The following is a 15,384-nucleotide window of genomic DNA, read 5'->3' on the forward strand; positions in this document are numbered from 1 at the left end:
GGAAGGCAGCGTGGGTGGGTGCATTTGGGTGGTATACCCCCAAAACCACAGTAATTGGAAGGGAAAGGCAGCAAATATCAATTAAGGATTCCTCAGCCAGCTACCAATCTTTCCGAGGGACTCCACCTTGGTCTCTTCAGAATGGCTTCCCAGGGACCTCCAAGGGACCTGAGATGGCTCCAGGTACAGCTCACATCTGTAGTGCTGGGCATTTCCCCAGGAAGCCTCGGGTTATCTACCTAGCTCCCGGCCTCCCTGTGGGCCTGTCAGCTGCCAGCTTCCCAGCGCTTCCGTGGGAATGCGGCAGGCAAGGGCTTAGAAAACGGAGACCATGAAAGGTGGAGTTCTTCGGCAGCCCTGGCGGCGCCCCCCATCTCCCCCAGACTGCAAGGGGATGCTAAGCTCGCTTCCTCGCTCTCTGCACCCCCTCTCCCTGGGGTTCTGGCAAGAGGGCCAAATGTTAGCAAATAATGGGGGGGGCAAGGTGGGGCAGGCCAGGGGCGCCCAGGGACCCCCCGCAGACGGGGTGGCGGGGGCGGATGGGGGGCTCGCAGGGGCTCGCAGGGGCTCGCTGGCCGGGCGCCCCCCAGGAAGGCGGGGAGGGCGCGCCTGTTTACCCAGGAGGGCTGTGCTGATAGCACGCTCCTCGAGTTTACTTTGCTTTCCTGGAGTTTATTGTAAAGGGGTAAAGTTTTCGGGTCCGTCACGTGACCCTGACAGGTCCGGCCTATGGCGCGGCGGACCACCCACGCCGAGGGCCACGGAGCGGCTTAATAGCAACAGCCTTGGGATTGTGCGTCCGCGCCGCGCTCGCCGAGAGACCCGCGGCCCGCGCCGGGGCTCTTACCCTTTCCGCTGCTTTTGAAAAGACGGAGGAGGAGGAAGAGAAGACGAAGAGCAAGACCGAGAAAAAGACGACGACAGGAAAGACAAAGAGACCCGCGGCGGCCCGGCCAAGGGGAGACCGAAGAAGGCCGGGAGAAGACAGAGAAGCGCTGGGCGAGGAAAAAAGGGCTGGATGTGAACTCCGAGCCCAGGTCCGCGCCCTCGGCACCGCGCTCCGGGCAGGGGCTGACGGCCGGCGATGGTGAGTGCGCCCCGGCCCCGCGCGCCGTGCGCCCCGGTCCCCGCGCGCCGTGCGCCCCGGGCGCGGACCGAGGAGCTCGCCCGAGCGCCGGGCGGCGGGGCGGGCCGGGGAACGGCTCCGGGGGGAGTTCCCACGGAGGGGGTGGCCTGGGATCCCATTTTCACGCTTGAGAGGGTCGCCGCCTCGGCTTCCGCTCCCCAGCCGGGTGGTGGCCCCTGGCTCGCGAGTGGAGGCAGAGCTGGTGATCGCGGAGCTGGTGCGGAGAGTGACAGCGCCGGGGGCGGGCGGGGGGCTCCGGGAGCGCGCGCGCGCGCGGACGCGGGTCCTCTCCTCCGGAGGGCGCGGGCGCACGCCTTCGCACCCACGCCCAGGGCTCCGGGAGCCCTGCGGAAACACCTGGCTGGTTAGGAAGCCTAGGGCCGGAGACAGGCTCTTTACCAAAATGCGGTGCTCCCACACTCGTCTCCCCGCCGCCGCTGTTGGGAATCTGGACCACAGAGGCGCTCTGCACTAGGGACTGCGGCAGAGGAGAGGTGTGTTGACCCCTTGAGCGCATGTTTGGGGCGCTCTGGTGTCTGCTACCCATTTAAGAGGTAGATGGGTAGTCCACTGCAGAGAACGCGAAGTCCTGCCTCGGGGGAGCCCCGAGGTGGGTCTGACTGGCCCAGACTCTCATGGACCTGGACCCAACCCTGGGACACAGGGCCTCCGGAGACTGTCTCTGAATGTGATGGGTCTCAGCACATTTAAGTTCGTGTTTAAAATAATGTCTAGTGTATGGAGAGATAGCAAATCATAAGTTTTCTGATCTCGGTTTTCATTGCCCTAAAAGTCCTATGGGTTGTCGTGTACAGGAGACACCCAGAGACCTCTATTTTCCTGGACCAGGGAAAGAAGACTGGTTTCCTTCCTTTTGCCCTCCTTCCTCCCTGAGGAGGCAAAATACAAAAGAACTAGACATAAATAATAAGGCCCCACAATGGGTGGCTCAAAATATTTAATAATTGGATCATTGAGGTCTTGAACTATTACAATAGTCCCTTTTTTCCGCATTCTGTGTGTTTGCTTTTTTTTTTTTTTTTTTTGGCTCCAGTAGTTCAACGTGGAATTAATTGCCTCCACAAAGAAAGACAATGCTTTTTGGTGTCATCCTTTGTTACTGTAACTTATTATTTCTGGGTGGTACCTCAGGGTAAATTGTTGCCTCAGGTGCCTTGTGTCCCCATGTTGTAAAACAAGGGGCTTTCAGTTGTAAGTTGTGTGTGTTCCATTTGCCACCCAGGGTCCTTGCACCAGGCTGTGAAACGCCTTTGAATCCATGATCTTTGTAAATTAAAATGTTGACTCAAGGTGGACACCAATAGGCCCCACTATTTGAGTACTCCCATTCTCAACTTGGGGCATTAGCTTCATTTCAAACTCAACTGTGAGAGGTGTGTCTAATTTCTGGTTACAATCTAGTCATAGTATGACAAGCTGTTTGAACAGGCGTTAGCACCATTTGGAATTATTTTGTGCAAAGACAAAAAAAAAAAAAGATTGTCAGCTTTCTATCGATAGAAAAATTTATGGGGTGAATCAATATGGATTAAAGTATTTGTCCTATCTCTCTCTCTCTCTCTCTCTCTCTCTCACACACACACACACACACACACACACACCTTTTATTTTCCCCAGCCTCTGCCACAGTGTATAATGCCCTATTGAGACATGTAGGCGTGATGTGTAAACCGGATTAGCAGTATGAAAGAAAGACACACAATAAGCTGGAATTGTTTTACTTCCCTTTCATTTCTCATGCCTATATCTCTAATAAATTTGTTGCTCCAGCAGTGGGTCAAAGGGATCATGTTGCTCAGCTGCTTTTTCATGCAGGACCCAATGGCAGAGATCACTGAAATGAATGGTGTGCCTTCTGCCAGATGCAAAGCTTGATATTGATATATTAGGCAAATAGAGATGAGGCGAGAGAGATGGAAGCGAAACTGTTCATAGTCTGGGTCTTTCAAGAATACATCTCTATCCATTGAAGTCATGTGGCTGAGAAGATGGGGAGGGGATTCATATGAGGGTCAATATAATGTTTTCTTTCAAGTTCATTGAAGGCTCTGGACATTCTCTGCAATTGGTTGCATTCTTAGCAAGAGAATACCAATAGCTTTTGGTATAGTACAAAGTCTAATTCCCCTTTTAAGCCTGTATTGAAACCTGCAGTGATCAATGGTGAGATTTCCTAGGGTGTCTCCCCTCTGCCACCTTCCCCACTCTGGGCTCACTGTGAGCTCCAAAAATGCCAGTGCTCTGGGTTTATGCTGTAGACCTCTCATTTACTCCTTTGTGGAGTTGGGAGCAGCTTCCCATTAAAGGAGATCAGGGGTAATTAGCAGCATTATTTTGACAAGTTGGCTAGAGCCCTTCCCTGTTCCTCCAGCCTGGGGAGGTAGGCGGGTGGGGGGAGAAGGGCAGGAAACTGAAGATGGAAGGCAAAGGTGGCCGAGGACCAAGCCCAGTGGTTTTACATTTTGTGGCTGCTGGATCCCACCCCCACCCCCAAGAAAAACCCATTAGACTCATTTTCTTCCATCAGCTTTTAAATAAATACAAAAACTGCCAATGAAAAAATAATAAAGCATTCTTAGGGAGCCAAGAAAATGTGGATGGATGGTGGCGTATTGGCTTGAGGAGAGTCAAGGCTCAACTCTTATCCAAGGTACCTACTTTGAACTGCTTAGGCCCCAGCCCATCACTCACATCTTGTATCCTGGGCTCCCCATCTATAAACAGAATAGTACATCAAATCCTCATTCGTCTGTCCATCCTACTCTCCCAACAAGAATCCTGTAGGATTTAATGTCATGTTTGCAATTCTTTACATTTCTGGAAGAGAGTATTAAACTTGTTCATCAAAATTATAAATGGCCCGAGGGTCAAATTACCGGAATACATTTACCCCTTTTATACATGTATACTCTGCAGAAATGAGCTAAATTACCTTGGATTTTAAAGATTCATTTGGCTTAATCTGGGAAACCAGTGAAAAGTTAAGTCTCACTGTGGTTTTTCATAGCTGCACCAAGTCTGGCTCCCATAATAGCTTATCATTGGAACAGCCCAACACCAAGGGCAGATGTTTTATTTCAGTGTCATCATTTGGATAATCTGATGTCATTTTTGAGATGTGTGTGGCATGGCCATGGCTATTTGAAGCACTGGAACAGAAAAGGGAGGAGTTGTGAGGGAATCCAGAGAGTTGAAGGACTCTGTTTTGAAAGCTAAACTTTGTGTTGGATCATGATGATGAGAGAAAAAAACAGCTTAGGCACTGAGATGAACTTTGCTTGGAAAGAGAAATGGACCCCTCAGCTCTTGCTCTACAGAGGCTAGCAACTCCTGCTGGTTGATGAAGCCCTAATCTCTCACTTACTTGGTAACTCTCACTAGGGGAGCCACCAGGCAGAAAGGCCATTAAAGAGTCTGTTACCCGGCAGACACCTTAGAAGGCCTGGCTCCTCCAATCAGCCTTCTCCCAGGTCTGAGGAATCCTGGTGGTTAGTTGCAAGTTAACAAACCCGGTGTGGTGCAGCAGTCCTCTGCACAGGACATGCATATTAAAGCCGACAATGCTTACAAATGTAAATAAGGGCAGATTGATTAGGAACAACATTATCGCTGGGAATGTCGCCTTCACATGCATCAGCAATGAGGCAAATTGGGGGCAGCCTCAGCCCTGACCACCCAAGTCGAGCAGGCTTTTACACTGGCTCCTCTTCCCTTTCTTAAAACGTTACAGAAACAAGGCCAATTAGATCCTCAAAGTAATTCATCACGGTGTATGAAAAAAGCAGACCACAGGGGAAGCGGCGGGTAGGGGGTGGAGAGATTAAGATAGCGCTTGTTAGCGCCAGGCTGGGGATTGCGTCCTAGAACCAATGGGTAAAATTTACAGGCCGGAACCATTGTTTGAGATGCTGAAAAGTTAACCTATCAAACAGTGGGCGAGGGGCCTCAGGGCGCTGAAAACGTCGGGGATCAATGTTCAAAACGTTTAGGAATTAAGTAGAAATGAGGGAAAGGAGCCCGGTGGAGGAGACGTGGCCAGTGAAGTGATGTGCGTGTGGCAGCCGCCAGGACAAGAAGGTGTGCAGCGCACACGATGAGAATTCTGGGACCGGAGAGGACACAACCTCAAATCACACCCCAGATTTTTATAATCCAAACAGCTACACTGAAACTGCTTAAGTAAAAGCTTGGAGAGGGGGCGCTAGTATTTTTGCTCCAAACCGTTGTAAACAAGTCTGAAAAGACCTAGCAACGCGTCTATGGCTATGTAGCTGACGGGACAAGAAGCCTCGAATATAAAAACAGGCTCACATAAAACTAGGAGTGCCACCCCTAAGTCTCTTTAAAAAGCAGTGTCCAGCAGCAAGCACCAACGTTTCCTGTTTCCTCCTACTTATCCAACATCCTAAAATAAAGCCCAGGATTTTACTCCCAAGGTTCAACCAGCTACGTGTCCGGTCTCTGTGCGCTGTTATTTACTAACGTGGGGTCGGTCGTTTTCCATTGCATCGTGCTTGCCTTCCCCTCCGATTTCAAGCAGCTCTTCCCAGAGCTGCTCACAAAATCACGTGTTCCTCGGAAGTTGTGAGTTTTGAATTTCGGCGCTGGCCGGGTAGTCGGGTCCTCCTGATGCAGTGAACATCCCAAGCGCTCCTGCCCTCTTTGTTCCTTGTTCCTCGGGGCACCCTACCCAGCTCCGGGCACCGCATAGGTTTGACAAGCTCGGGGTTCCGAGGACCAAGGGCGCCCCGCTAAACCAGGAAGGAGAAACAGCTGGAGGGAAAGTGGCGAGGCTGGGCCCGGAGAGGCGAGAGAAGGAAAAGAAAGCAGGGGACTAGGAAGGGGCGAGGAAGACGCAGGACTGGGGAGCCGCGGGAGGAAGGAAGGGAAGGGAGGGAGAGCCGGCCGCCGGGCCCCCCCCGCTGGAGCCGCGCGCACCTCCCCGGTGGCCGCCGGCGGCCGAAAGGGGAGGACCTGGCGCGCGCAGCCATTGGCCGGCGGCTCGGAGGCCGCGCGCGCATTGGGCAAAGCCCGGGGGCCGGTCCGCCCCCAGGAATGTACTACGGCGCGTCCGGCACGTCAGTCCGCGCCGGCGGGGCGCGCGCCTGCTCCGGCTCCCGGGGGCCGCGCCGCCGCCCCGCTCCCGGCCTCACGACCTGTTCGGCCTAGGACGGTGCGCGCGGGAGAACTCCAGCCCTGGCCGCGCGCACGCGCGCGCCCCGCCGGGTCACGTGGCCTCGCGCCCCGCCTTCTCCCCCGCTCCTCCCCCTTTCCCTCCATCTGGGTTCCTTTCTTTCCTTTCCTTTCTTCTTTTTTTTTTTTTCAATGAACACACACCGTGTGCATCTTAAAGTCACACTGCCCCATTTCACGGCTTCAGTGGGTTTCTCGCTACCGCAGGTCCCTCTGCAGTTCAACTCCAGAAAAGAAAGGAAAAAAAAAAAGGAAAAAACTAAATACTAAAATGAGACAGAATCGAGGGTCTGTGAGGCTGGTGCCTACTGCGGGGAAATAATGAACTTCAAAATCTAGGATAAACGCATCGCACGCTAGAAAAAACATTTTTCTTCAAAGCGTAGCTGTGTAGACAGTTTATATTATTTGCCTCTGGCCCTAGTATCCATCATCCCCAGCGGTCGTGTGTTTTCATCCCGAACGGAAAGCGAGACCCTGGGATGTCTTGGTGACGCTTAGGTGCAGGATCAAGACATCCTCGCGACCTGCGCACAGTTTGTTTCTAGTGAATCTAACATCAAAGTCTATTCTCCCCACTTCACGCTGTTATTAAACGTAACAGGATGCATACTGATTTTTGCTTTAAAAAAGTTTAAAACTACTTTTTATGAAGTCGTGGTAAATAAAAAGGATGTGGAATCCAAATTAACCCAAAATAATCATGAAAACGTTTCTTTCTCAAAATTTCGCTTCTCTGAATTGTTGAAAAGATTGTTTTTATGGATGTTACATTGAAAGGTTCAAATAAAAACGCCTTTGCCTCCACGAGACTGTTTTGGTAACTAGATTCCACGTCTACTACACAGTAACTGCTTCAAACCTGGTCTGTGCTGTCCTGGGGTGTGTGTGTTTGTGCGGGTTGGGGGGGTCGGGGGGGGGACAGGAGAGGGGGAGATGGATTTGAAGAAACGGTGGCTTTTTCCAACGTCCTTGCTTTGCTCTTTAACTTTCCATTTTGTTTATCTTAATACGAGGCGTTGTTCCCTGAGAGAGCCCAAGTCTTGCCTTTAGTTATAAAAGAAAAGAGAGGAGGAAAAAAAAAATCTGGCACACACTGGCGCACTATCCACCACCCTGTCATTATTGGTGGAGGCCTGGGAATTCAAGCCGGACCTCCCAGTATTCGCTTGCAGCTTGAGGCCAAGGTGCCTCTCAAAGCGTTTTCTTTGAGGAATTTCAGAAATTGTTTAAGCGCTTAAAAAAAATATTACATGCCCCCCCGTCTGTCGTGAAGCAAACGCTCGTGTGTGTGTCGGTGTGTGTGCGAGTGTGCGCGCGCAAGACTCACCAAAAAAAAAAAAAAAAAAAGTAAAAAGAAAGACACAGTTGAAAAGAAAAGGAATAAGAAAGAAAGGAGGGGGGAGCATTCCTTAATGGAAGGACTGCGTGCGAGAAGGTTGGCGCTCGCGGGGGCTCCCCCCGAGGCCGGGGAAGCACACACTGGGGTTGCCTACCTGGGTGGTCTCTCTACTTTGGTGAGCTGTTGCTAAGCAGCTAATAATAGTCATGTTTGCTGAGTAATTTCTGCCCTCGGTGAGCCAATCGCCGCGCAGAAACCCAAGCCATCTGACAGCCCCGGGGGCGGGAGCTCCAGCCTTTTTCTCTTTCGCTCGCTCGCTCCCCCTCCACCCCCTCCCCTCCTCCTCCTCTTTCTCCAAATGGAGAGAGTTCTTTTTTTTCTCCTTCCATCTCATCTATTGAATCAAGGAGCTGCTGCGGCCGCTGCCCGCCGCACACACGCAGAGCGCAGTCCCCAGGTCCCGGGAGCCAGGGAGGCGCGCGGCGCGGGGACAGAATGGTCCAGCGGGTCGGCGAGGGGCCCGAGAACTCCGCGTCCGGGACCAAGCAGCAGCCCCAGGCGCCGCCTCCGCCCGCGGGAGCCGCGGGAGCCTCGGGAGCCGCGCCGGCCCGGTGTCGCTGAGCCCCACCGGGGGTCTCAGCCGTGAGGGTCGGGGGCGCGCGAGGCCAGGCTCGCCCCGCGCGCGGAGGACTAGAGACCGCGGGACCCCCGCGCGATGTGGCAATGGAAGGCGCGGGCTCTGAAGGCGCGGGGGCCGCCGCGTGAGCAGGTCTGTCGCCCGGAGCCCGAGCCCCAGAGGCCGGCGGCCAGAAGCGTCCTCGCGAGCCGGGCGCCCGGGGGTGCGCAGCGGCGGCCCGGGGAGCTTCGGTCCCCGCGGAGGAGGCGGCGGCGGCGGCAACATGGCCTCGGCGGGTGACGCCGCGGAGCCCGAGGACCGTGGCGGCGGGCGGCGTAGACGAACCGGGGGGCTGCGCCGAGTTGCCGCTCCGGACCCGGACTATCTGCACCGGCCCAGCTACTGCGACGCCGCCTTCGCTCTGGAGCAGATTTCCAAGGTGCATTTCGAACTCTTCTCCTACCACTCTCCCTTCCCTCCTCTTCCTCTCCGGGGTCGCTTGTGCGCGCGCTTGCTTAGACACACAACGCGCACATCACACACACACACACACACACACACACACACACACACACACCCCTCTTCAGGAAAAGCTGCAGACAAGTGGGGCTTGAAAAATTCAAACCCTCCTCCGGTCCTAGGAGGAAAAGCTGTCTGAGGTCCGCAGGAGGTGGAGGTGTGCGTGTGTGTGTTTGTGTGTGTGTGTGCGCGCGTGTGTGTGTCTGTCTGCGCGCGCCCTCTCCCCGGCGAGCCTTTTCCGCAGCCACGGGCAGCAGGCCACTGAGGACCACCTCTAGGGCGGCCGCGGCGCTGCTCGCCCCGCGCCCCGGCCCCGAGCTCCCTCCTCCCGCACCCCAGCCCCACTGTGTAGCCTAAACGCCTGTACCGCTGCCACATTTCTTAACATCTTGGAGAGGGAGGCGGAGTGGAGAGAGGCGGAGAGAGGAAGGGGGCAGGGAGCCGAAATAAAGGTGGTTTCCTTTTTTGGCAGCCGGTTTTGCTTTTGTTGAGCCCGAAACCTCTGCTCCCTTAAAAATTATCCTCGGAAGAGGACATCCTTCCTCTTCTTTTCCGGTTTTCGAGCCGCCTGTCCTCCAAGCCTGACTGGGAGAGAGAGTGTGGTAAACGAATTGCCACCTTAAATCCGTAGTGCGGATGTGCCTAGCGGCCGGGTTCATTGTGTTTATGGGGCCGGCTGAAATGTGTGGAATCTGGGGAAGGCGAGCGCCGAGAGGGGCCGGACTGGGGCCCCGCCTGCGCCCTGACTGCCCCTTGCGCCCGATGTGTGTAAAGTTAGCCAGGAAGGAGAGATCCTTGTGGCTGCCCTCTTCCGATCCCAGATCCTGTCGTAAGTCGCCGATGGCTGCCCGGCTTCCTAACTTCGCTCACACAGCGTCCCCCAACGCCGTGGAAATGCATCCCGGGTGCGCCCAGGCGGCAGCGCTTTCCACGTGGACTCCCACTGACCACCACTCCGCGCGGGGGGGGAGGGGGCTCGCAAAATATGGTCCCCCAAAGCACGCTAGCCCCAGCACCCCTCTGGAGAGGCGGTCTGGAGCCGGGGATCGTGCTTTCTCGGTTCATAAGTGTCGGGCTTGGCCTTCCCTTCTTCCCAAGGTCTGGGGTGAATTCCTGCTCGTGTCCAGCGGTTTCTCTTGCCGGCCTGGCTTCTTCTGTACTGAGCCCCAGGTCATACTCAAGGATGCCTTGCGAGCCACGCGTGGGGTGGCCTTGCTATGCCCCAGGGGCAGCTGAGTTTGATTTATGAGCAGGCCGGCTCCCATCCCCGTGCCGGGTGCGAGCCCCAGCGCGAGGTCCGTCGGGAGGTCCCCGGGCGGGTTTAGGCGCCACTCCCCGGCGTTCACTCCTCCCTTCTGCTTCGTCCCCAGGGGAAGGCGACCGGCCGAAAAGCGCCGCTGTGGCTGAGAGCGAAGTTTCAGAGACTCTTATTTAAACTGGGTTGTTACATTCAAAAAAACTGCGGCAAGTTCTTGGTTGTGGGCCTCCTCATATTTGGGGCCTTCGCGGTGGGATTAAAGGCAGCTAATCTGGAGACCAACGTGGAGGAGCTGTGGGTGGAAGGTAAGCGACCCGCGCCCCTTCCCTTCCCTCCCCTCTATGGGATGAAGACATTCGCCGGCGTATACCCAGGGTGCGGCCGTGGCCAGCGCGAGCCCCCTGCCCAGACCGGGGGGTGGGGGGCTGTTTATTGTTTGGGCTCCTGGCCCCGAGCCAGGCCCGCCGACAAAGGCCGCGCAGTGACCGGCTCGGGACGCCGCGCACTGCTAGGTATAGGGGGACGCATGGCGAAGGCGCGGGGCCCCTCGCGGGACGCACCACTCAGCGCGGACGGGGGTCCCGGGGCCCGCCACCGCCGCCCGCCTCGGCCTAGCCCCCAATCGCGGCCCCGGGAGGGCCTCTCCGGCCCGGGATCCCCGGCTCGGCGCCCTTCCCGCGCCCACCCCCACCCACGGCGTCAGGAGAGAAAGGAGAGGGGGTGGAGGGAGAGGCCACCCCTCCGGCGGGCGGGAGTGCGCGCGCCCCCGGCGGCCGGCGCTGGGGAGGGCGGAGGGCGGGGGGCGGGCGCATCGCGGGGCTGCGGAGGCGGCGGCGTGTGTGGTCCTGTTTTTGGACAGCATTCAACTCTGGGGGAAAAAAACATTTGTCTCAAGGTATGAAAAAGAAAGGAGGGGTGGTGGGGAGAAGGAGTTGAAAAAAGCAGTAAAGCACGGACTGGAACGCATGTTTGCAAAGTAGATTAATGTTTCCTCGCGGGTGGGGACTTCTTAAACGGAATTATTCTGGAGGAAGGCTGCATTTTGCGGGCAGGAAAAAAAATGGGTCTTAACGGGTTGGGAGGGAGGAGCTGCGGGAACTCTGCGAGGAGAGGAGGGGTCTTTCATTCAACTTCCTCAACTTACCTTAAAAAAAAAAAAGAGTTCCCCCATATAATAAACGTTTTACGTTCTTGTGATCCAGTCCCCGCTCCCATTTGGAAACATTTGACCCCCTTAAACTCTGTTTTGGACATTGTTTCTAGAGAAGAAGATTGAAATAGCTAGTGCAGGTATTTGAGACTAAAAATAACTGGAGGACTCCTGAGTGAAAACTGCCCCATGCTGACATTGATCGCTTGTTGGAGACAAACTTGGGAGAGTATTTTGTTACTTGCACAGTGTTTTGCAAGCCTGAGGTGGACTATTTGAGATTGATAATTAAAATAATACTGTAGTCCAAATAATTAAGACTAGAAAACATTTCTGCTTTAAGAAGGCTGTCAATTAATACCAAAGTGTTGTTCGGATTGAATCCATTGGGTTAATTTCCCTCGATGTGGTGCTTCATTATTATCATTGGTAGATAAAAGGAGGGTTTTATTGAGCATCTGTTATGCCCCTCGCAACAAGTTTACTGAGCTCGCATGTTGTCTTAGGTGCTGTGATAGGTACTGTAAGGCACTCCTGATGAACTTGAAATGAATACCGTCCGGTGCACTTGGACCACATTTGAGTTTCCCAGTTGAAATGAGAAAAACAGCTTCCAGGCTGGGGAAACCTGGAAAGAGAAGGAAGGAGGAGGATGTTCTGCTGGGGCTGACACCAGAAGTGGGGGAAAAGGGACAGGTCTGGCATGGCCTAAGTGGAGTGGAGAGGGGCTTCAGTGTGATGCCTGCCTTGTCTGGGGGCCTAGGTGACAATCAGTGAGGAGGACAGGGTTCGGCTTTGAGTCCAGTGTTGGGCTAAGTGCAGACAGCTTCCGCCAGCTCATTCTTCTGTTGGCTTTGCTGGTCAGTGCGAGGCCTCCAATAAGTTTAAAGAGAGATAAATGACACAAATTTGTCCTCACATTGTGTCTCTCTGTCCAGAAATATATGAGTGCGTATGCATCTCATTTCAAAACTCAGAGATGTGCTTTGTAGCAGGCTTAGGTGGGTTCCAGTTTGTTTAGAGTTTTACCTGAGACAGACCTCAGACCTGTTTAGACCTCTGTGTCCCCACTGCTAAGCCAGTGCTCCGCCTCAGACCTGCTGAGCTCTTCTGACTGGCGATTTCTTCGAAGCTCACCAGTTCTTAGGCAAACACTAACTTTTACTGAGCAACTGTCATATTCCAGGTCCTTCTATATTTTTACATCTCCATAAAGCAGCTATTACTTCTGGAACATAGGTTAATTTTTGCATAAAGTACTTATTGTCTTATTTTCCAAATGAGAAACCGGGCCATCTTCATGTGTCTAATGCCATCTTGGCCTATTGATGACCTGCCACCTGATCTCCTATTGCCTTGACTTTGATCTGTCATTCATTCATTCATTCAGTGCTAGATTCTAACCCCTGTCAAGTTTGATAAATGCAGGTACACCTAGCCAGGGAGGGTGCCGAACACTTTGATTAATACGATGAGTTTAGAGTTTGAGTCAGTAGTTGGTGAACTGGTACTCCTGTCCTTTCAGGACTAAGAATTTCCTGCTGTCCTAGACAGAAGCGGAGATCAGTGAATTAAAATGAGTAACAACTCTTTAAGTTTGGATCTGTATTTGTGCCTCTGTCACTTGGACTAATTCTTCATTACTGTCAGCAAAGAAAGTGTTACATGATGCCTTCTTAGGGGCCCAGAAAGTTCTAAGCACAAACTTTTTTTGTTTTGTTTTGTTTTTTTCCTTTTTTTTTATCGGTACCGGGAATTGAACTCTCGACTGCCTGCTTGCAAGGCAGGCGCTTATGCCGCTGAGCTAAATCCTCAGGCCCCCTAAGCACGAACTTTTACAGAAAGTAGGTGCTACACACAAGCCAGGTGAGAAGAGAGAGAGTTGCTTATTTCTCTGGTCAGAAAGCATAGAAGGAAGAGGCAGATTTTCAGCAGAGAAGGATGCTGAAGGATAGTTGGGGAAAATGCTATTCTGTGATTCTACGATTTTTGACAGTTCATACCATTACCTTTGTGTTTCTGTGTGTTTTTACAAGTCTACGTGCATTGCCACGTATAACGACATACACTGATTTGTTTAATACAGCTAACAAATGAAGGGAGCCAATGGAGAGCTTCATCTTTAATTTAACTTTAAATGTTTTAACATGTGGGAGAAGTATGGTTTTGTAAAGATAGTTTGAATACTTGAGCTTTACTATACAGACCAACGTAATACACAATTGTATATGATAAGCAGGCTAGCATAGGTGAAAGAACTTTCCAGTTCTATCCGTGTTTGTGTAATGATTGCCTTTTAAGAAACTGCCAGCTACCTGTTTGGTGCCAGCTTGGGCCTTTGGGTTATACGATTTGCAAGTCACAAATGTCAGATTTGCTCCACTTGTGAATGGAGGGATGAGGTCTGGTGAAGAGGAGGTGGAGTGGCGTGGTAGGTGGCTGCTGTCCAGACAGTGATGGTAGGAGAGGACGAGACAGTAATTGTCATTTAAGAATAGTGGCAATGGGGCCAGGCATTTAGCTCAGTGGCATAAGTGCCTGCCCAGCAAACGCAAAGTCGTAAGCTCAATCCCTTGTACCAAAACAAGAAAAAAAAAACAGTGGCAGTCACGGAACACATGTTCACTGTGCCCTCTCTACAGAGCCCTGGAGCCCTGCCGAAAACTCTAGAGAGAAGGCTGGGAAAAAGCCACAAACCCTGCCCTCGGGGGACCTCCACCTAGCAGGCACAGGAAACCCTTGTGTGGGTGGGTACCATGCAGGGTGGCCCTGCCAAGATGGCAGGGGAATCAGGGATGCCTTCCAGGGCGGCCCCAAGGAGGGGACCTGAGCCAGGCACAGGGGATGGTGAGGGTGAGGAACATCCCAAGCAGAAGGAAAAGGTGTGGCAAAGGTGCAGAGAAGTCTGTAGGCTGCTTCCATCCATTCTCCAGGCGAGGGCAGGGAGGTGCCAAGGTGTTTGGCTTCTGATATCCCCCCTCATATCCTAAAGGTTTTTTTGCCTGGATTCAAAATGCAGAAGGAAACAGATTCATTTTTAATCTTGACCATTTCTCTGTTAGCATTTTGTTTAGCAGATGTTTTTTGTTTGAGCCAGGGTCTCAGTATGTATTCTAGGCTGGCCTTGAACTCGGAGTGATCCTCCTGCCTCAGCCTCCCAGAGTGCTAGGATTAATACCACAGACGCGTGCAGGTCTGGCCTTATTTAGCACTTTTATTCTCCTCCCCTCTGTCATATGTTTTCCTTCTGTCTGACACAAGTTTGTCATCAAGACTCTCCAGTGACAGAGTGTTCATTTATCTCTTTGAGGTTTTTGTTTTGTTTTTTCTAAAAGCTTGCCTAGCCCTTGGCCTCCCTTTCTGCAAAGGGTAACAGGCTTGACATGAAATCCATATTGCCTTGGTGATTGGTTATTAATTGCTCTGAAGGCCTGCATCAAGGGAGGAGGCAAGTGAGAGTGGTCAAACACTTAAAAAGAGAAATAGAAGAATATTCTTTAAAAACATGTGTGCTGCACAAAAGTGCCCTCTGGTTTTTTCCTCAGTAGCCTTATGCCCAGGCAGGAAGTTGTAGGGGAGACCTTGGAGTAGCACCCTACCATCATTGTTCAGCTTTGGCGCTATGATTGAGTTTGGAGCTGGAGTCCTTTGTTGGAGGACGCTGCCCTGTGTCTTGCAGGTTGCTTAGCAGCATCTTTGGCCTCTTCCCCCTTAGAAGTAGTATCACCCACCTCCTTGTATCACCAGCATGTTTGTATTTATTGAGAGCCTCCTCTCAAGAAGTGGGAGGATCGCACAAAATCACCCCAGTTGACAACTGGTTTAAAGAATAACTCCCAACTGGAAGATCTGCGCTCTGCAGGCAGGCAGAATATTTATGATAGAGATAGCTACCCAGGCATCAGGGGTTTGATCTTTTCCAACAGATTTCCCTTCCATCCCTCTATTTACTGACTGGGTAAGCCATTTCATGTCATGCTGTTGATTTAGACACCTAAATTTTTTCCATGAGAAGGATGTTAAATATCAAAATAAAGATATAATATCAAAATAAAGATACAAGGAGAAATGGAGAAGGCCACAGAGGGAGGGAGGGGGCTATATTTGAGTTGGTTTTTTTTTTTTTTTTTTGCAGAGTTTCCTTCATCTACTGTGGCCC

General features: G+C 52.6%; 1 protein-coding gene across 4 annotated transcripts in view; it reads left to right on the plus strand.

Annotated features, from left to right (window-relative positions):
- Window positions 1-784: 784 nt before the first annotated feature.
- The window catches only part of Ptch1 (patched 1), a 63,900-nt gene continuing 49,300 nt past the window's right edge, over window positions 785-15,384 (plus strand). The window contains exons 1-2 of one of the 4 annotated variants that reach the window (XM_063227396.1): window positions 785-1,087; window positions 10,188-10,380. In XM_063227396.1, the coding sequence (XP_063083466.1) occupies window positions 1,085-1,087; window positions 10,188-10,380 (196 nt within the window). In that variant the 5' untranslated portion in view covers window positions 785-1,084. Of the gene's footprint in view, window positions 1,088-8,003; window positions 8,738-8,933; window positions 9,723-10,187; window positions 10,381-15,384 lie in introns of those variants that run through there. The other 3 variants (XM_063227395.1, XM_063227398.1, XM_063227397.1) reach the window with 3 other exon arrangements.

Source organism: Cavia porcellus, unplaced genomic scaffold (genome assembly GCF_034190915.1).
Source record: "Cavia porcellus strain 051 isolate PalLab524CR breed Dunkin Hartley unplaced genomic scaffold, mCavPor4.1 scaffold_17, whole genome shotgun sequence".
Taxonomy (NCBI): domain Eukaryota; kingdom Metazoa; phylum Chordata; class Mammalia; order Rodentia; family Caviidae; genus Cavia; species Cavia porcellus.